Raw genomic sequence first — 20,819 nt, forward strand, 5'->3', positions numbered from 1 at the left:
CATAGATTGTCCTTCAATTAAACTCATGCACGTATTTAAAGTAATGGCCTTAGAATTTTCACTAATCCATTGACATATTTTCCTACATTTACTGTCTCAGGGAATTCCCAGGTGGTCCAGTAGCTAAGACTCCGTGTTCCCAGTGCAGTCAGCCTGGTTTCATCCCTGGTCGGGGAACTAGATCCCACAAGCCACAACTAAGACAGCTCGCAGACAAACAGATAAATAAATATTTACAAAAGTCTCAAAGGCACACCTACAGTGTAACACACTCGTGCAGCGCAGGACAGACTACAGTCGGGCCATTCTTATCCAGCCAAACTTTCCCTGAACTGTGTCTTCTCGGACCCACTGATTGGGATGGGGTCCTACCACCCACCACATATCAGGCTCCCTGGGAACAGACGCTGCTCAGGGCTTTTCATACTCTCAATAAAAAGTGCTATGAGTATTACAGCCCTGCTCCCTGCAGCCTGTGCCCTGTGCCTGCAGGAGAGACGCCCAGGAGGGGTCACTTCATAAGAGAGGACACAGCGATGGGGGTCCACTGTGTGGAAAGCTCCACACACAGTAAAGATCCAGGTGTTTAGAAATCCAGAGTCACATCCCTGGCCTCACCCACTACACCTTCCCACCTCAACAGAGAAGAGCCCCCTCCTCCTCACGGCTGAGGGGACACACAGAGGAAGCAGGTCTCTGGCCACCAGGGAGGGGACACACAGAGGAGGGCAACCCACTCCAGTGTTCTTGCCTGGAGAATCCCAGGGACGGGGGAGCCTGGTGGCCTGCCGTCTATGGGGTCGCACAGAGTTGGACACGACTGAAGCGACTTAGCAGCAGCAGCAGTAGCAGCAGATTTGATAATATTGTATCTTTTGCTTCAATTTAGCTTTTAGATTGCTAAGATACTCTTATCCAATGCAGGTTTTCTTGGGCAAACATTGCTTGTTCAGAGATAAAAACTTTTTGATGAAGACATTGGCTGAGCCCAGAAGAGGTGGTTTCAGGCCAGGCCCAGCTCAGGGTCAAGGGCTCAATAAGACAGGCTTCTGTGACTGTTTCACTTGGGATTTTGTGATATAAAAGTCAACATGCAGAAATGAATTGTATTTTGTAGTTGAGTAATGAACCTCCAGTTTCTCAAAATAAAACCACTAACATGTATGATACAATCAACAGAAAACACTTAAAGATAAATCTGAGGAATATCAGAAGGCTGTGCGCTGAAAGGACAAACATGCAAGAGAAATTAAAGGCACAGTGAACAGTTACTCCTCATCTGTCGTTCAAAACCCTGAGTGTCACTGAGATAAGTCATTAAAAGTAGCACAACATAACATTGTAAAGCTACTGGTTGTTCAGTCGCTAGGCCTAGTCTGACTCCATGGATTGCAGCACACCAGGGTTCCCTGTCCCTTACTATCCTGGAGTTTGCCCAAGTTCACGTCCACTGGATCCGTGATGCCACCCAGCCATCTCAACCTCTGTCATCGCCTTGTCCTCCTGCCCTCAATCTTTCCTAGCAAAAGGAGTTTTCCAATGAGTCATAAATATGAAATTATGCTGAAAATTAATGAGAATGAATAGGGAAATGTTCAAGTCCACAATTATTAAAAATAGTATATAACTTTAAAATTATATACATTTAAAAGTAGTTCAAAAATGTGTGTTACTCTGGTCCCAGTAATTAAAAAAATCGTAAAATTTGACCGTATTTGTATAATAATAAACATTCAGCAAGAAAGATAAAAGAAAATTTGAGCAAGAGTGAAATATTTTCTTCCAGGAAAACAGTGAGTAGCCGGGATGTGCAGGCCCTGCATTATTTACAGTGTTGCTTCCTTATACCTGTTTCCCTTGAGAACTTGGAGGGGTGTGAGCAGCTGGGACGGGGCGGAGCCCTTAGAGGTCAGAAGGAAGGACAGTGGTTCCTGACACCACACAAGGGTCACTCTGCCTGCTCAGAGTCAGGCTCTGTAGCAGTGACGTGCCGCCTGCCCCCTCCCCGCTGAGCACAGAGTCCTGAGCGCAGTCTGCGGTGTCTCAGCCGGGCCCATTGTCCAGCTCAGTGCTCAGGTCCTCTAGTCCTGGAAAGAGCGGCAGAGCTGGCGGTGTGAGGTGTCCGGGAACCAACAGGTCCCAGCCAGAGACCCCAAACCACGATTCCTGCAGGTCCCCAGCCCTCAGGAGCCGCGATTGGTCCTTTGGCTCCAGACGCTGTCCCTCAGCTTCCTTGACGACTGGGGGCTCCTATCCTTGGATGAAAGAGAGGAGGACAGGGGTGATGCTGATCCGGGCACCTGGACACAGGTGGTGCCACCACAGTCACCTTCATTCCATGTCCTGGGAGTTGGGAGCAGAGTTAGCCTCCCTCAGAAAGGTGGCTTCTGCTTCCCAAGCCTATAGGGAGTGAACACGTGGCAGATGTTTTATTTAACTTGGGAAAGAGGAGACCAGGAACTAGTACCTGGTCTACTAGGTATAAAAACGAAATGCTTATTATCCACTAGGAAAGGACCTCGAAGCAATCTGTGTGTGTGTGTGCGTGTGTAAGGCACTGCTTCATTTCTAAGGAAGGAGAAAGCACCCCCGTCCTGCACGGTCAGGAGGCTGCTTCCACGGGATCGTCACTGTCCTGACCTGAGCTTGAATTAAAGGAATATGTGTCCCAGACGCTCCCTCAGTTCTGACCCCTGAGCTGCCAAGCGCGCTGTGTACAGACTGACCCTGAGGGTCGGAGGGGAGCCCACAGACGGCCCTGAGGTCACAGGGGACACAGAACGGGCTCCTGGCCTGAAGGCAAGAAGGAGACAGAGCACAGAGCGGGTCAGGGGCTTCCCTGAGGGCTCTGGTCACCGGGTCACAGGATGTGTGTCTGGGCCTGGACAGCAGGGGGCGCTCGGGGGCCGTTCCTAGGGTGGTTAGGGGGATGGGAGCTGGGACCCTGGCGCTGCCTGGTGGCCTCTGCTCACGGCTCCCAGCTGTGACCTCCCACCCCAGGGCCACACATTGCCCCGCCCCAGGGAACCCACTGGCCACCCTCAGGCACAGGGGCCTGACCCAGGGCCCAGGGACTAGTGGGTAGGAGTCATTTGAATGAATGGCCCTCCCCCTTTCAGGGTATGAAGAGGGGAAGGAGCGGTGTGGGGACGCTCTGCTCAACTGTGGGGCCACAGACGGCAGGACGCCCTGACAGTGTCCACCATGGCCTGGTCCCCTCTGCTTCTCACCCAGGGTGCACTCTGCACAGGTGACTGGATGCAGGGACAGAGGAAGGGCCCTGGGAAGCCTCACAGGCCTTGCTCCCTGCTCTCGTGTCTGGACCCCAGAGTCACCATCTCTGTCTGTCCCCGTTCCAGGATCCTGGGCCCAGGCTGGGCTAACTCAGCCGGCCTCTGTGTTCAGAACTTTGGGTCAGAGGGTCACCATCTCTTGGACTGGAAGCAGCAACAACATTGGGGGTTATTATGTGAGCTGGTACCAACAGCTCCCAGGAAAGGCCCCCAGACTCCTGACCTATGAAAGTAGCAAACGACCCCCAGGGGTCCCAGATCGATTCTCTGGCTCCAAGTCTGGCAACTCAGCCTCTCTGACCAGCTCAGTTCATGCTGAGGACGACACTGATTATTACTGTTTCTCATGGGCTGATGGCTTGAAAGTTTGCACAGTGCTTCAGGCCAGAGAGAAGGAGACAAAAACCTGCTTCCCCCACAGCAATGGGGCTCCAGGGCAAGGTGTTTGCCCCTCTGTTCCTGGAGTCCCTGAGACCACGGAACCCAGCAGACTGAGTGTGCCCTGACTGCAGCACAGCTGTCCCCTCAGCTCGACTCCCCTCCCTAGGTCAGCGGCACACAAGAGGTGGTCACATGCCCCTGGATGACGGAGCTGCTCACAGCAGTTGCCCCCAGTTCCCAGGTCGGAGTCGGCAGCACAGAGCAGGGGGGTCAGTGCTGCCCTTGCTGGGTCACTGGACAGTGAATGCACATCTCTGATCTTCCGTCACAGAAGCATCTCCTGTTAAAGGAAAAGGAAATGGAACTCAGACTTTCTTCAAGTAATTTCCACACAGTCCAGGATCCAGTAAAAATCGTCACTTCTATCAAGAACCAGGAAATTAATTATTGAAGGGAAGTGAGATTGCATAGACATTAATGCTGAGATGCCTCAGGTGAGGAAATCAGGTGACAGATATTTTTAGGGATAAGTCTTCAAATCTATTTGATGAGCAAATACAAACACTCTTGGGTCCTAAGGAAAAGGAGATAAATGAACGAAAAAGAAAAAGAATCATGAGAAAAAGTAGTCAGAATCATTTGAAAATAAAATACATGGAAATAAAAGAGAATCCTCTGTATGTTATCAAAGACATTAAAACTTATTATTTAATTCATTTATTTGTTCATTGACAGAGTGTTTGGTGACAGGGAAAAAGGCAGCCCCTACTTCTTCATAAGGCTCCCAGGTGTCATTAGTGGTAAAGAATCTGCCTGCCGATCCAAGGGACATAAGAGATGTGGGCTCTGTCCCCGGGTTGAGAAGACCTTCTGGAGGAAGAAACGGCTACCCACTCGTGTTCAAGCCTGAGAATCCATGGACAGAGGAGCCTGGTGGGCTACAGTCCACAGGGTCACAAGAGTCAGACAGGATTGAGAACCAAGCCGCTGAGCAGCACCTTGCTCCCACTCTCACCGCCGTGAACGTTCCCCACATCCGCCACCAGGGGGCGCTGTGCACCTGCTCAGAACTGGCAAAGCCTCACCACACCCACATGGTCCCCTGAGCTGGCCCTGCTCCCGGGCTCAGCGGCCTGAGTTGGACGTGGCGGCAGGTGCTTCCTCTCAGGGGACAGACTCAGAGCCGCGGCCCCCAGGCCTCCTGTTGGGACTGAAGCTGCACCCGGGGCCGAGCACCCAGAAGTGGAGGGTGAAGGGGTCAGGTGGTCGTCAGTCCCCACCCTCTTCCCACAAAGAGAGGAGGGGAGGAGCCCCCAGAGCCCACCCCGTGCACCCCTCCAGCTCTCCTCAGCCTGCTCCCGCTGCTCCTCATCTCTTTGCTCAGAGTCTCCGCTCCAGCTCACCTCATTCATGACTCCCCCAATCATGAGCCTCTCTCTCTACAAACCTGCACTGTTGACCTGCATGGTCATGACCATGTCAGAAGGTCATGGACGTGTTTCCGATCTTCCCGAACTGGACACTCACTTCCTCGGCCCCTCCTTGAACCTCTCTAACCCCTTCCTTCCCAAGAAGCCTCAGGTCTCTGGGTCTATGTGTGACCCAAGTTCGTTATCCCTCTGCTCCTCTCCAGGTTCCCTTTGTTTCCCAGGGGATCCATGAACCCCTCTAGTAGCTGATTTATCCCGAGTGCTCACACTCCGATCTGTGTGCACATCAAGTGAAGAATCGGGTGGGAAGAGAAACCCTGGTCCTGAGATGAGGGAAACGATTTCTGGCTGAGGAGTGTCTGTGCTCAGCTGCTGTGGGATTGACTTTATGCACAGTGAGCAGAGAAGCTGCTGGGGCCCTCACTGGAAAAGCAGACGCTCTCCCGGGGCTCTGACCCAGGAGGCATTACTGCTGGTCTGTCTGACCATGTCTATGGTCACATCTGAGATTCCTGAGAACAGCTGATCTGCCTTGTCATGTCCTGTGTCTCATCTCAGATGTGAGGCTGACCCATGGCTCTGATAACTCAGCCTGCCCTGTTTCACAGGTAGAACGTCCTGCTAAGACACGAAAATCCCTCAGTGGAGATCCGTAAGTATTAGAAAGACTGGTTCTGGCCCTGCCTCGCTCAGAGGCCAGTAGAATTAAGAATGCCAATATCTTTCTAAATATGTTCTTTTACTTAATAATAAAATTTCATAAGATACCTCTCATGTGATTTAGTTAAAATTGTATTTAGTGAACTGAACCTACAAAGAGAATGATGTTTTAAAGACAGTACCGAGGCAATGCAAAATCAAACAGAACCAGGGTCCGACACAACTTAGCGACTCAACACTTCCTTCAGCTATATTTATGCGCCTGTTTAAAGTGACGACTTAGATTTTCACTAATCCGTGAACACATTGTGGTTCATTTACAATCTCAAAGCCACACACCCACAGTGCAACACGCACGTGCACTACAGGGTAACTGCCTTGGCTGTTCCTTTCCAACCAAACACTTCCTGAGCTGTGTAATTTCAAAACCAGTTGGGGAGGGTTGACTCTAAGAGCTCTTATCACCAGGTCACAGGGAGTGTGCCTGGATGGGACACAGGGGACATTCCCAGGCAGTTCTGAAGAGTTATGCACCCACAGTGTAACTCGGAGTGGGGGAGTGGTCATTTGCATGAAAGGCTCCCAGCCGTGACCTCCCACTCCCAAGCCCCACACAGCCCCGCCCCTGATCTGGCTACCCCAAGGCACAGGGGCCTGACCCAGGGCCCAGGGAGGGTCAGAGAGCTGGGGGATCAGAGACCTAAGGTGTGGGGACAGAGAGCTGGGTGGGGTCAGAGAGCTGGGGGGTCATTTGCATGAAAGTCCCCGCCCCCTCTCAGGGTATGAAGAGGGGAAGGCACGGTGTGGGGACGCTCTGCTCAGCTGTGGGGCCACAGAACGCAGAACGCCCTGACCGTGTCCACCATGGCCTGGTCCCCTCTGCTCCTCACCCTGGTCACTCTCTGCACAGGTGACTGGATGGGGGGACAGGGGAAGGGCCCTGGGAAGACTCACAGGCCCTACTCCCTGCTCTCGTGTCTGGACCCCAGAGTCACCATCTCTGTCTCTCCCCCTTCCAGGATCCTGGGCCCAGGCTGTGCTGACCCAGCCGCCCTCCGTGTCCGGGTCCCTGGGCCAGAGGGTGACCATCTCCTGCACTGGAAGCAGCAGCAACATCGGTGGTGGTAATTATGTGAGCTGGTACCAACAGATCCCAGGATCGGCCCCCAAAACCCTCATCTATAGGAGTACCAGTCGACCCTCGGGGGTCCCAGACCGATTCTCCGGCTCCAGGTCTGGCAACACGGCCACCTTGACCATCAGCTCGCTCCAGGCCGAAGATGAGGCGGATTACTACTGTGCAACTTACGAAAGTAGTAGTTATCATGGCACAGTGCTCCAGGCCAGTGGAGAAGTGAGACAAAAACCTGCTCTCCTCCAGACATGGGCCTCCTGGGACTGAAACATCTCTGTCAAAGCAGGCACTGTAGCAGCAGCTCTGAAATGGACATAAAATCATATTCATTTCACACGGTGAGAACAAGAGTGTGTGGCCGTACTTCACAACTTCCTGCACGTTTTCACTCAAAATGTCCTCAGCTGCTCTTCCCAGTCCTTCTGCTCCATGTAAGACCATTTAGGGGAAAGGGAATTTGGAATACTCCACCATGTTCAAACCAACTTTTTCAAACACTATCATTTTAATTTCTGATCTTGAGTAGTGTGTTTTCTTATTATTTTCGACTGATATTTTAGAAGAATCTCAACTTAATGGCTGCATTGTTAACTTTCTTCTATAAGGTTGCAGGTATATGAATTCTACTCCTGTTTTTTGTTGGTTTCTCTCAGCACAGGATTGCTGAGCCCCTAGAGCTGGTGCTGCTGTGGGTATCAACATTGGATCAGCAGCCCTGAACTGAGGACTCTTGTGACCGGCAATCAGGGCCTGTGTGTGGAGAGACCCCTGTCCCCTCACAGACCGCAGCTGACTCTGTGGCTCCCTGCACCCTGAGCGGTGACATCAGTTGCCGGGGACCAGCCCCTGCTGATCCAGGGTATTCGAAGCGGGGACGGCGTCGGCGACCTATTTATTTAAATATTTTATCAAAGATATAAAGAGTAATAGGATGAGGATAGCTCAGTAGGAAAATTCAGTGAAGAAAAGAGGCTGAATAATTCAGCCAGAAGGTGAGAGAAAGAACGACATGGGGAGACCAAGTTTCGGTGAACAAGGCCCGCACTTTATTTTCCAAAGTAGTTTTTATACCTTAAGTTGTGCATAGAGGATAATGGGGGAAGGGGTGGAGTCATGCAAGGACAGCAGTTCCTGATCCTAATCGAAGCCAGGCTTTCAAACTTATCATATGCAAAAGTTCAGGTGAATTACATCATCTTCTGGCCAGGAGGCCTGTTAACATTTTAAGAAACTTATCTTTCTCTAAAGGTGATTATTCCAAAGTCAGGCACCAGCCTCCAAAAAAGCATTGGACAAAGCTGCATTCCTATAGGGCAAAGGTGAGTGGGCTCAGTCAAGAAAAGAATTAACTCAAGGGTCCAAGGTTACAAACACTGAGGCTACTACTTACATTTCTATACACCCATTATATCAATCAATACACTGCCAAGAACACAGTAGGTAAGGGGTATGGAGACTTAGCAGCAAACATTGGCCCAATAAGTGAAAAACCCTTCACCAATACAATTTCTAATCAATCTTTTAACTACTCAAAGGAATCTGTGTTTAGACAGTTTAGAACATCTCCCTCTCACAGCTGGGAGGCTCTGAACAATCACATGTGGCTGAAAAAACCTATTCACGCAGGCTAGAGGACTTCCAAAGGAGTTTGTAGGTTGAAACACTGTCACACCCAGGAATTATTAACTGGAGCTGTAAGCTAACACTTTTTTCAGAGAGAGGTAGTGGGGGACAGCCCCCTGTAAAGTCAGAGGTGTAGGTGAAAGCACAAAGCAGAAAGTAGGCAGACTCTGGTTTTGGGGGTAGATGCTCGAGAATTTCCAGGGAGACTCCTGAGGCTTGATCCCGCCTTTGCGTATGTCAAGCCTCCTTCCTCATGACCTTTGCCACGGGCGGAGCTCGCTCCCCGCAATCAGTGTTGGCCGCTCTGCTGTTACTGGAACCAGCAGAAGCCAGTGAGCCCTCCTCCGCCCTCCGATCCTACCACTCAGACTCCAGTAAGAACCAGGCTCCGGGGTCCTCGCAGGTTTTCTGGATCCAAAGATGCCTCGGCCAACGCAGGGCTCCTGCTCGTCTCCGGGCTGCAGCCTGAGGATGAGGCTGACTCTGACCGTGCAGGCTGGTGCAACAGGGCTTCTCACAGCGACACAGGTAGATGGGAAACTGGGACGAGAGGCTCAGCCTGTCAGGGGCTTGTTCTTAGAGCACCGTCAAATGTTAAAGAATACCCCAGAATCCATTAATTCTTGAGGCATGTTCTGGTTCATAATAAGTCTACTCCCAGTTGTACAGTCAGTTTTGCTGAAGTCTCAGAAAATGTAAAGCTTCTGATACCACTGAAGTGCACCCTGGTCATCCATGTGATCAAGGGAGCCGTGGAGCTGAGCTCCCTCACTGGAGATCAGGAGCAGAAGGCTTTTCCAGATGCACCTTCAGCAGAGCCCGTGGACCATCCCAGCAGGCAGATTGTCCCCCAGGGTGCGAACCCTACTCCTGAAGGGGCAGAGCAGAGAGCATGAGGAGTGAGGGGCACCGCTGATACATCACAGGAGGCAGGAAAGGCCGGGAGTGGTTCTCCTGACCCACAGGTGCTGGCTCTGTCCTGCCCTCCCCTCCTCTCGTCTCCACCCCATTGGAGTATTTCCTACTTCAGGGTTGGGGTGGTCTGTGGACTGTCAGGAGCAGGGGCTCCCCAGGATGTGCCTGTGTACCTCTGCTTGTGATGCCCCTGATGAGCCCAGAGCCAAGGGCCCCACGGCCTGTAGAAGGAACAGCGGGGAAGCGGGGATCACCATGGCAGTGATGACAAGGGATTCCAGGCAAAGTCCCTGCCTTTGTGATTCAGGACAGAGGTGAGGGACAGTCAGGGGTTCAGCCCTGTTCTCTGGCTCCTGGTGGGTCCACATGCCCAGGATCAAGTCCACACTCCTTGATTACTCTGGACCCCAGCCTGGTGAGGAGGCTGGTCATCAGTGTCACACAGCTCATCACTAACCACAGCCACAGGGAATCCCCGTGTGATGGGGATGTCTGATGAAAGCTTGTCCTCTACTCCCGTGTCGACCCATCATGGCCCTGACCCTGCCTGTGACCTCACCAGTGCTGGTTCAGGTCTCTGCTCTCACTTGTGCTATTAAATCCAGGCAGTCTCACCTCCTCATCCAGGTCCATCATTATGGGGTCCACGAAACTGTCCCTTTTTCACTCTGGTCTTCATATACAAGCAGAATGCCCATGTGTCCAGGGTCCCTCACAGGTACTGAGCAGGATGTCAAGGAAGCAGAAGCCCAGGATCTGTGCCCTGAAGCCCCAGGGGCCTCTCTTACCCCCCGCACGTTCCTCTCCTGCTCCAGGCTTTGTGCTCTGCCCTGAACCCTGACCCTTAGGGAAGCTGGGTCCTCCCTTTCCCTGGGGATTGCTGCCTGAAGAGCCCTCCTCTCCAGGTACTGGGAGACCCTCCCCACTGGGATGTGGCTCTCAGACTCCTCACTTGCTCATTTCCTCCTCTTTTGCCTCATGATCTCTCCCCCTTTTCCCTCCCTGCTTCCTTGTTTGAGATGATATTGGATAAATGTCACTATTTTGGACACAGACCTTATAATCCCACCTCCATTAAATCTATGGATTCTAACAATTGAAGGTTAGAACGTTAGACTTCACCATGTCCAATGAAGATCAGGTAACGGTCATAACGGTTTCTCACCAGAGATGAAACCCTTGTCTGGGATGGGTTTCTCAGCCCAGACAAGGATGAGATTCCCATTTATAGGCATAATCTTTTATATCAAATGTTTAATATTGAAAGATTATAAAATTAGACTAAAAACATCTTTAAATATCTGAGTCAAAAAGAAGTACTGTGAGGACCATGATCAAGGGTAAATGAGAACCCCTGAAAGTGATCAAGAAGGGCTTTGTTGTTCCTGAGAGCCTCCTATTCTCTTTGCATAGAGAGAAATAAGAGCAGAGCCATGCAGTCTGGGCTGGGAAGGTCCCGGGAGGCCCTGCAAATTCAACCTTGACTCCTTATCAACCTGGGAAGGAAGCTCAGACAGAATCCTGACCAGGTACCACCCACAGGCACACTGGGAGTTTGAACCCTGGAAACTCAGGTCGGGTGGTTGTGTTCTGGCAGTGAACCCACGAGCTAGGCAGAGCAAACTCAGACATCAGGGAATCCTGAAATTCGTTAGTGTATTAGCATACCATTGAGGGGTCTGAGGTCATTCAGTTCAGTTCAGTTCAGTCGCTCAGTCGTGTCCGACTCTTTGTGACCCCATGAATCGCATCACGCCAGGGCTCCCTGTCCATCACCAACTCCCGGAGTTCACGCAAACTCATGCATTGAGTCTGTGATGCCATCCAGCCATCTCATCCTCTGTCGTCCCCTTCTCCTCCTCCCCCAATCCCTCCCAGCATCAGGGTCTTTTCCAATGAGTCAACTCTTCACATGACGTGGCCAAAGTATTGGAGTTTCAGCTTCAACATTAGTCCTTCCAGTGAACACCCAGGACTGGTCTCCTTTAGGATGGACTGGTTGGATCTCTCATTAGGTACTTGGAAAAATCAATGACCAGGCCCAAACTAGACGAAGGCGACTCATTCTACTGCCCTGGGCGGTGACATCAGGAAGACCCACCTGCAAGTGAGAGAAAGCGCTTCCAGGAGGCTGTGGTGTGAAGTGGGGGAGGAGGAGTTCTGAGTCCAGCAGGGGGCGCTGTGGGCATGGTCCTGAGAGCCCAGGGTCCTGGCCAGGCAGTCTGGCACCTCCTGTGTTGGCTCTTCCCCACGTGGGCAGCAGGGTCCCCACTGGAGGGTGATGTCCTGCACCTGGCCCCCAGGGGACACGGCAGCTCTCAGCTCAGAGCCACAGGCTTGCCTCTCAGTTCCCGCTGCTCTGTCGTGGGGTCAGTGCCCAGACCTGACATCCAGCCAAGGACAGAGGGACGGTCATACAACAAAAATGAACTTCCTTCAGGAAGCTCGACCTCTGGGGATACCTGGACAGGGGATGAGAGACCCCTGCAGAGGCTGCGCCATTGCCCACAGAACGCCCGGGTGTTCCCCGTGGAAGAGGGATGCAGGCAAGGACCCTCTGTCACCATCGGTGTCATTTAAAAACGTTCCCTGTTGGGTTATTTGGCAATTTCAACATTTTGAAGTGAACCATGGAAACTGACATTGTGTCAGTTTTTGTGGCTCCCTTACTCGTTCCTTCCAGTTTTATTAATACTTTACGTTAACACTTGTAACATGAAATATATGAAATCAAAAGTTCATCCAAACTGTCATCAATATGTTCATATAATAAGAAAAGAATTCAGTAGGAATACATAATAACCCCTTGTACCACTCCCTCTCCCTGCAGCCTCTTCTGCTCCTCTCTTGCTCTTTCCTAAGAGCACCCCTCTGATCCATGACTTTCCTCCCCAATCCTGGGCCCCTCTCTACAACCCTTCACCAGCGAACTCCTTCTCCAGACCAACGTCACTCTATCAGGTCATGGGTCAGTTTCCAGGCTGCCTTGACCAGACGCTCACTTCCTTGTCCTCCCTTGCAACCTCTCTAGCCCTCCTACCAGAGAAGCCTCAGGTCTCCAGACTTCAGGTGTGACCGCAGCTCATCCCCTCCCGGCCAGGGCGGTCACTGCTACCTTACCTGGACCTCCTTTAACTCAGCCTATCTTCCTATAGTCACTTCTGAGTGTCCGAGGTCAGCAGACCTGCCCTGTCATGCACGTTCTCTCAACTCAGCTCTGAGCTGACCTATGGCTCCCATACCTCAGCCTGCCCTGTTTTCACAGGCTGCTCAGAGATAAGCACTCCCCAGTGGAGAGGCAATATGTGGCAGAAAGAGCTGGTTTTAGCCCTGCCTCACTCAAACTCCAAACAAGTTAGGAATGCAAATATCTTTGTAAAAATATTTTTACTGGATAATATTTAAACTTTCCTAGGATACCTATGAAGTCAATTAAAAAGAACTTTTTAATAAAAAAGAACTTACAATGATAATTAGTTTTCCAGAACTGTACCCTTGTAAGTGAAAAATTAAGAGAGAACATAGATTTTCTGTCAGTTTAATTCATGCACAGATTTTAAGGAATGACTGTAGATTTTCTGTAATCCATTACCACATTTGGTTCATTTAAAATCCCACACACCCAGAGTGTAACACCTCACCAGTGCAGGGCAAGCTACAGTCAACCGTTCTTTTCCAACCAAGCACTTCGACCTCTTCCTTCTCTAACCTGCTATTTGGAATGGTTGGTCCTAACAGCTATTATGTATCAGGATCCCTGGGGACACACGCTGCTCAGAGCCCTTCAGAGTCTCAATAAAAACTGCCAGGAGCATCACCAGGCCTGCTCCCTGCAGCCGATGCCCTGTGCCTGCAGGACAGATGCCCGGGAGGGGCCACTTCATAAGACAGGCCATGGGACAGGGTCCAGCGTGTGGAAGCCTTCACACACAGTATGTTCTGTTCTGTTCAGTAGCTCAGTCATGTCCAGCTCTTTGCGACCCCATGGACTGTAGCACGCCAGGCTTCCCTGTCCATCACCAACTCCTGGAGTTTACTCAAACTCATGTCCATTGAGTTGGAGATGCCATCCAACCATCTCATCCTCTGTCATCTGCTTTTCCTCCTTTCCTCAATCTTTCCCAGCATCAGGGTCTTTTCAAATGTCAGTTCTTTGCATCAGGTGGCCAAAATATTGGAGCTTCAGCTTCAGTCTGTCCAATGAATATTCAGGACTGATTTCCTTTAGGATGGACTGGTTGGATCTCCTTGCAGTCCAAGGAACTCTCAAAAGTCTCCTCCAACACCAGAGTTCAAAAGCATCATTTCTTTGGTGCTCAGCTGTCTTTATAGTCCAACTCTCAACTTTTCCATGACTACTGGAAAAACCATAGCTTTGACTAGACAGACCTTTGTTGGCAAAGTCATGTATCTGCTTTTTAATATGCTGTCTAGGTCGGTCATAGCTTTTCTTCCAAGGAGCAAGTGTCTTTTAATTTCATGGCTGCAGTCCCCATCTGCAGTGATTTGGAGCCCAAACGTGAAGTCTGTCAGTTTCCACTGTTTCCCCATCTATTTGCCGTGAAGTGATGGAACCAGATGCCATGACCTTAGTTTTCTAAATGTTGGGTTTTAATCCAACTTTTTCACTCTCCTCTTTCGCTTTCATCAAGAGGCTCTTTTGTTCAAACACATGGTAAAGATCCAGGCATTTAGGAATGCTGAGTCCCACCTCAGGCCTCTCTCCACACCTTCACTCCCTCCTCAGAGAACTGCCCCCTCTTCCTCAGGGCTGAGGGGACGCACAGAGGAAGGAGGGCTCTGCCCACCAGGGAGGAGGCCCACAGAGGAGGGACCCTGCTGTCCTGCACAGAAGGAGACCCACCTTCCCGCTCCAGGGCCGGCACTGCCCTGACCTGATCCTGATCTGAGAGGAATTTGTGTCTCAGATGCCCCTCGGTCCTGACCCCTGAGCAGTCATGGAAGCCCTGGACAGATTCATCCTGAGGATTTGAGGGGAGCCCATGATGGCCCTGAGCTCAGGGGGACACAGAAGGGGCACCTGGCCTGGTGCTAAAGAGGGGACAGTGCACAGAGCAGGAGGCAGGATCTGTCCTTGAGGGCCCTGGTCTCCAGGTCACAGGATGTGTGTCTGGGCCTGGACAAGGGGTGGGGGGGCGCTCGGGGTCCATTTCTGAAGCTGGGTGGTGGGAGGCAGAGCTGGGCCCCCCAACAGAGCTCCTTGACAAGGCCTGGTGGCCTCTACTCAGGGCTCCCAGCTGTGACTCCCACTCCTGAGACCCACAGAGCCCTACCCCTGACAACTCTCTGGCCACCGTCAGGCATAGAGACCTGGCCCAGGGCCTGGGAGGGTCAGTGTGATGCACGGGATCCTTTGCATGAGAGGACCTTCCCCCTCTCAGGGTATGAAGAGCAGAAGGAGGGGTGTGGGGACACTCTGCTCAGCTGTGAGGCTACAGAGGGCAGGACGCCCTGACTGTGTCCACCATGGCCTGGTCCCCTCTGCTCCTCACCCTGGTCGCTCTCTTCACAGGTGACTGGATGTGGGGACAGGTGAAGGGCCCTGGGAAGACTCACAGGCCCTGCTCCCTGCTCTCCTGTCAGGACCCCAGAGTCACCATGTCTGTCTCTCCCCCTTCCAGGATCCTGGGCCCAGGCTATGCTGACTCAGCCGCCCTCCATGTTCGGGACTTTGGGTCAGAGGGTTACCCTCTCCTTCACTGGAAGGAGCAGCAACACTGGGGGTCTTTATGTCAGCTGGTACCAACAGCTCCCAGGAAAGGCCCCCAGACTCCTGACATATGAAAATAGCAAACGACCCTCAGGGGTCCCAGATTGATTCTCTGGCTCCAAGTCTGGCAACTCAGCCTCTCTGACCACCTCAGTTCATGCTGAATGATACTGATTATTACTGTTTCTCATGGGCTGATGGCTTGAAAGTTTGCACAGTGCTTCAGGCCAGAGAGAAGGAGACAAAAACCTGCTTCCCCCACAGCAATGGGGCTCCAGGGCAAGGTGTTTGCCCCTCCCTTCCTGGAGTCCCTGAGACCACGGAACCCAGCAGACTGAGTGTCCCCTGACTGCAGCACAGCTGCCCCCTCAGCTTGACTCCCCTCCCTAGGCCAGCGGCACACAAGGGGTGGTCAAACACCCCTGGATGAAGGAGCTGCTCACAGCAATTGCCCCCGGCTCCCAGGTCGGAGTCGGCAGCACGGAGCAGGGGAGTCAGTGCGCCCTTGCTGGGTCACTGGGCAGTGAACACACATCCCTGAGCTTCCACCACAGAAGCATTTTCTGTTAAAGGAAAAGGAAATGGAACCTAGAGTTTCTACAAGCAATTTCCACACACTCCAGGATCTAGTAAAAATCGTCACTTCTATCAAGAACCAGGAAACTAAATAATGAAGGGAAGTGAGACAGCATAGACATCACTGGTGAGACGCCTGAGATGATGAAATCAGGTGACAGATGTTTTTAGGGACAAATCATCAAATCTATTTGATGAGCAAGTACAAACACTCTTGGATCCTAAGGAAAAGGAGATAAATGTAGGAAAAAGAGAAAAAGTAGTCAGAATCACCTGAAAATACAATAGGAGAAATAAAAAAGAAGTATCTGCACACTATCAAGGACGTGTAATACTTATTGCTATTCAATTCATTCATTTGTTTATTGACAGAGTGTTTGGTGACAGGAAAAAAGAGCGCCCCTGCTTCCTCTCATAAGGCTTCCCAGGTGTCGCTCGAGGTAAAGAACCCGGTGCCAATGCAAGGGACATAAGAGATGTGGGTTCTGTCCCTGGGGTGGGAAGATGCTCTGGAGCAAGAAACGGCAACCCTCTCCAGTGTTCTTGCCTGGAGAATCCCATGGACAGATGAGCCTGGTGGGCTAGAGTCCACGGGGTCGCAAAGGAGTCAGACAGGATTGAGAACCAAGTAACTGAGCGGCACCTTGCTCCCAGTCTCACCGCCGTGAACGTTCCCCGGGTGCGTCACCAGGGGGCGCTGTGCACCTGCTCAGAACTGGCAGCCCCTCAACGCACCCCCATGGTCCCCTGAACTGGCCCCGCACCGGGGCTCAGCGGACTGAGTTGGATGTGAGAGCAGGTGCTTCCTCTCAGGGGACAGACTCAGAGCCGCGGCCCCCAGGCCTCCTCCTGGGACTGAAGCTGCACCCGGGGCCGAACACCCAGAGTTGGAGGGTGAAGGGGTCAGGTAGTCATCAGTGCCCACCCTCTTCCCAGAAAGAGAGGAGGGAAGGAGCCCCTAGAGCCCACCCAGTGAACCCCTCCAGATCGCCTCAGCCTGCGTCTGCTCCTCCTCATCTCTTTGCTCAGAGCCTGCCCTCCTGCTCCCCTCATTCATGACTTTCCTCCCAATTCTGGGCCTCGCTCTGTCTACAACATACACTGTTGGCCTCCACAGTGATGACCAAGCTCATGCTCTTAGCGAGTCATGAACGAGTTTCCAGATCTTCCTGAAACACTCACTTCCTCATCCCCCTCCTTGAACATCTCTAACCCTTGCTTCCCGAGAAGCCTCAGGTTTCTGGCTCTCAGGTTTGACCCCAGCTCGACCCCTCCCTGTTCCACCTCTGGTTCCCCCTCATTTCCCAGGGGACCCAGTGATGCCCACCCAGCAGCTGATTTATCCCGTGAACGTTCACACTCTGTCCCATGTGCCCATCGAGTTAGGATTCAGGAGGGGAGAGAAACCCTGGTCCTGACACCTGGGAAATGATTCCTGGCTGAGGAGTGTCTGTGCTCAGCTGCTGTGGGAGTGACTTTATGCACAGTGAGCCCGGGAGAAGCTGCTGGGGCCCTGGGCTGGGAAAGCAGACCCTGTCCTGGGGCTCTGCCCCTGGGGCGGTGACTGCTGCTCTGTCTGACCAAGTGCATGGTCCCGTCTGAGATTCCTGAGAACAGCTGATCTGCCTTGTTATGCCCTGTGTCTCATCTCAGATCTGAGACCGACCCATGGCTCTGATAACTCAGCCTGCCCTGTTTCACAGAGAGAACGTCCTGCTAAGACATGAAAATCCTTCAGTGGAGATGCTTGTCAGAAAGGCTTTAAAATGATCTTATTTAAAGAACAGAATCTACAAGGAACATTATGTTTTAGAAATAGTACCATGGCAATGCAAAATTAAAACAGAGCCAGAGTCGGACACAACTTAGTGACTGAACCACAACATTTTCTTCAGTTAAGTTTAGGCATCTATTTTAAGTGATGACCTTAGATTTTTCCTACTCCATGATCACATTTTGGTTCATTTAAAATCTCAAAGTCACACATCCACTGTGTAACACTCACATGCACTACAGGGTAAATTACACCTGGATCTTTTTTTCCAACACAACTCTTCCTGAACTGTGTAACTTCAAAGCCAGTTTTGGGAAAGTTGACTCTAAGAGCTCTGATCACTAGGTCACGGGATGTATGTCTGGGCCAGGACACCAGGGGGCCATCCAAAGCCATTCCTGTGGGTCTGCAGCTGAGATCTGAGATGAGTCCCCTGGTGCTTCCAGGTGCTTTCTGCTCAGGGTTCCCAGCTGTGACCTCCCATCCCCAAGCCCCACACAACCCCGCCTCTGATCACCCACTGGACTCCTTAGGGCACAGGAAGCTGACCCAGGTCCCAGAGGTGATCAGAGCATTGTGGGGGTGGTGTGGGAAGGACGGTCATTTGCATGAAAGGCCACTCCCCCTCTCAGCATATGAAGAGGGGAAGGAGTGCTGTGGGGATGCTCTGCTCAGCTGTGGGGCCACAGACGGCAGGACGCCCTGACCATGTCCACCATGGCCTGGTCCCCTCTGCTCCTCACCCTGGTCACTCTCTGCACAGGTGACTGGATGCGGGGACAGGGGAGAGGTCTTGGAAAGACACACACTCTGTGCTCCCCGCTATCGTGTCTGGACCCCAGAGTCACCATCTCTGTCTCTCTCCCTTCTAGGATCCTGGGCCCAGGCTGTGCTGACTCAGCCGTCCTCCGTGTCCGGGTCCCTGGGCCAGAGGGTCTCCATCACCTGCTCTGGAAGCAGCAGCAACATCGGTAGTTATAATGTGGGCTGGTACCAACAAGTCCCAGGATCAGGCCTCAGAACCGTCATCTATGGTACTAGCAGTCGAGCCTCGGGGGTCCCCGACCGATTCTCCGGCTCCAAGTCTGGCAACACAGCCACCCTGACCATCAGTTCGCTCCAGGCTGAGGACGAGGCGGATTATTTCTGTGTAGCTTATGACAGTAGTAGCAGTATTGTCACAGTGCTCCAGGCCAGGGGGGAAGTAAGACAAAAACCTGCTCTCCCCTAAGTCATGGGCCTCCCGGGGCTGAAGCATCTTCTGCCAATGCAGACACTTCTGTTGTTTGTTTGATTTAAAACGTGGGTCTGAGCCCCACACCAGGAAATTGGTCTGGGAAATCCTTTCAGTTCTTCTTCATTCTGCGCCCTCACAAAGGCTTTGCTTTTGACAACCACATTTTATATGCATATCTGAAGTTGAGCAGAAGGCCCGGAATGCCAGAGGCAGGTTCTGGCAGACAGAGTCCATGACAGTCAGGTCAGAACCAGAGAGACAGCGTCCAGCTGCGTCTGATTCAGGACACCTCAGGTCCTCGGCTGTCCTTGGGCTGAGGTGAGGCCCAGGCTGCTGCTCCTGCCTTTCCTGTGACCGCCTCTCAGGCTCCCTCAGGGCTCCAGGCCTGCGGGACTAGACCAGGATTCCTGTCAAACTGTGGGAGTGGGGCCGCCCAGGGGTTTCCTGCTCAGGCTCTGCTGGACCTTCTGCTGCTGCTGCCCCACCCTGGATCCAGGTCATCGAGGGCTCTGCCCTTGCATGGAGGCTCCTCTCTCCCCTCTGTCCTCAAATCCGCCCCCACCCGCCCCCACAGCAGCCCATTCCCAGGAGAGGGTCTCAAAGGACACAGAAAATCTGTCTCCCATCACTGGGGACACAGGGTCTGTTAGTCTCTATCTCAGTGTCCGAATTGGGGGTCCATCAACGTCTCTCAGCCCTGGCAGACCCCCACGCCATGGGCCCTCTCCTGCACAGGGAGCAGGTCCTGATCTCAGCCTCCTCTGTCCCCTCGTGGTGTCCGGGGCTCAGGCAGAGGGGACTCAGCCAGGGTCGGTGACTCCATGGACGCTCAGCCACACTCATCTGCCTGGGAACAGCAACGCTGTTGGCACCAAGGGGGCGACTTGGCTGCCGTCTCAGTCGTGCTGAGTCCCAAGCTCTGAGCACAGGAGTCAGAACCCGCCCGCAGGGTACAGCGAGGCTGGCGGGCTCCGAGTCAGGTGGGGCCCCCTGACCATCTCTGGGCCCAGCCCGAGGACAAGGCTGATTGTTCCTGCTCAGCTGGGACTCAGCCCTGCTGCTCACAGGAGGCCTCACCCAGAGGGAAGTGCCCCCAACCCTGAGCTCCTGGCCTCACCCACACGTGGGGTCACGGAGCACAGGTCACACGCCTGTGTCCTGCTCCCTGTCACTGCCCTTTCACACACACGTGCGGGGTCTGCACATTGGCTGCCTGGGCTGTGGGGCCACAGTTAACAGTGATGTATTTTGGAGTAAATGGGATTATTCCTTCTAATTCTACCTTTTCCCTTAAGCCTTAAATTTGCCTTATCCTCAATTTTCATACACAAAAAATGACATATTTTCCACTGTGTCAGAGGAACCTTGCTTAATAGGCTCCAAATCAAGCAGTTCGCACCTTTGGCTGGTGGAATCGGGCCTCACACACAGCTACTGAGCAAGGAACACAATTACTGCACATTGTGGGAGGCAGACACTGTAGCAGCAGCTCAGAAATGGACATAAAGTCATATTTCGTTTCACGTGGTGAGAATAAGAATGTTGTGGCCACACTTCACAACTTACTGCACAAATTTCCCCGGAAGCCCCTTCCCTGCTCTTCCTGTTCTTCTGCTCCATGTAAGAGCGTAAGGGGAAAGTGAATCTAGAATAGTCCACAACGTTCCCACTGACTTGTACAGACACGTGATCATTTTAAGTTCTGATCATATCTCACGTGGTTTTCTAATATTTTCATTTGGTATCTCTGGAGAATCTTAAATTAATGGTTGTATTGTTAACTTTGGAAAAGGCAATGGCACCCCACTCCAGTACTCTTGCCTGGAAAATCCCATGGATGGAGGAGCCTGGTAGGTTGTAGTCCATGGGGTCGCTAAGAGTCGGACACGACTGAGGACTTCCCTTTCACTTTTCACTTTCATGCGTTGGAGAAGGAAATGGCAACCCACTCCAGTGTTCTTGCCTGGAGAATCCCAGGGACGGGGGAGCCTGGTGGGCTGCCGTATGGGTTGCACAGAGTGGGACACGACTGAAGCGACTTAGCAGCAGCAGCAGCATTGTTAA

At 52.3% G+C, this 20,819-nt stretch overlaps 1 protein-coding gene across 7 annotated transcripts in view; it reads left to right on the forward strand.

Annotated features, from left to right (window-relative positions):
* The window catches only part of LOC147355818 (immunoglobulin lambda-1 light chain-like), a 340,682-nt gene that overhangs the window by 23,361 nt on the left and 296,502 nt on the right, over nt 1-20,819 (forward strand). For 2 of the 7 annotated variants that reach the window (XM_086348958.1, XM_086348970.1), the window contains exons 1-2: nt 6,542-6,674; nt 6,784-7,090. The exons of 3 other annotated variants lie outside the window; for them this stretch is intronic. In XM_086348958.1, the coding sequence (XP_086205084.1) occupies nt 6,629-6,674; nt 6,784-7,090 (353 nt within the window). In that variant the 5' untranslated portion in view covers nt 6,542-6,628. Of the gene's footprint in view, nt 1-6,541; nt 6,675-6,783; nt 7,091-17,634; nt 18,282-18,390; nt 18,695-20,819 lie in introns of those variants that run through there. 2 more of the 7 variants (XM_086348954.1, XM_086348967.1) reach the window with 1 other exon arrangement.

This window comes from Bos grunniens, chromosome 17, assembly GCF_055505025.1.
Source record: "Bos grunniens cultivar Pamir isolate PY7600 chromosome 17, Bosgru_T2T1.0, whole genome shotgun sequence".
In the NCBI taxonomy this organism is placed as follows: domain Eukaryota; kingdom Metazoa; phylum Chordata; class Mammalia; order Artiodactyla; family Bovidae; genus Bos; species Bos grunniens.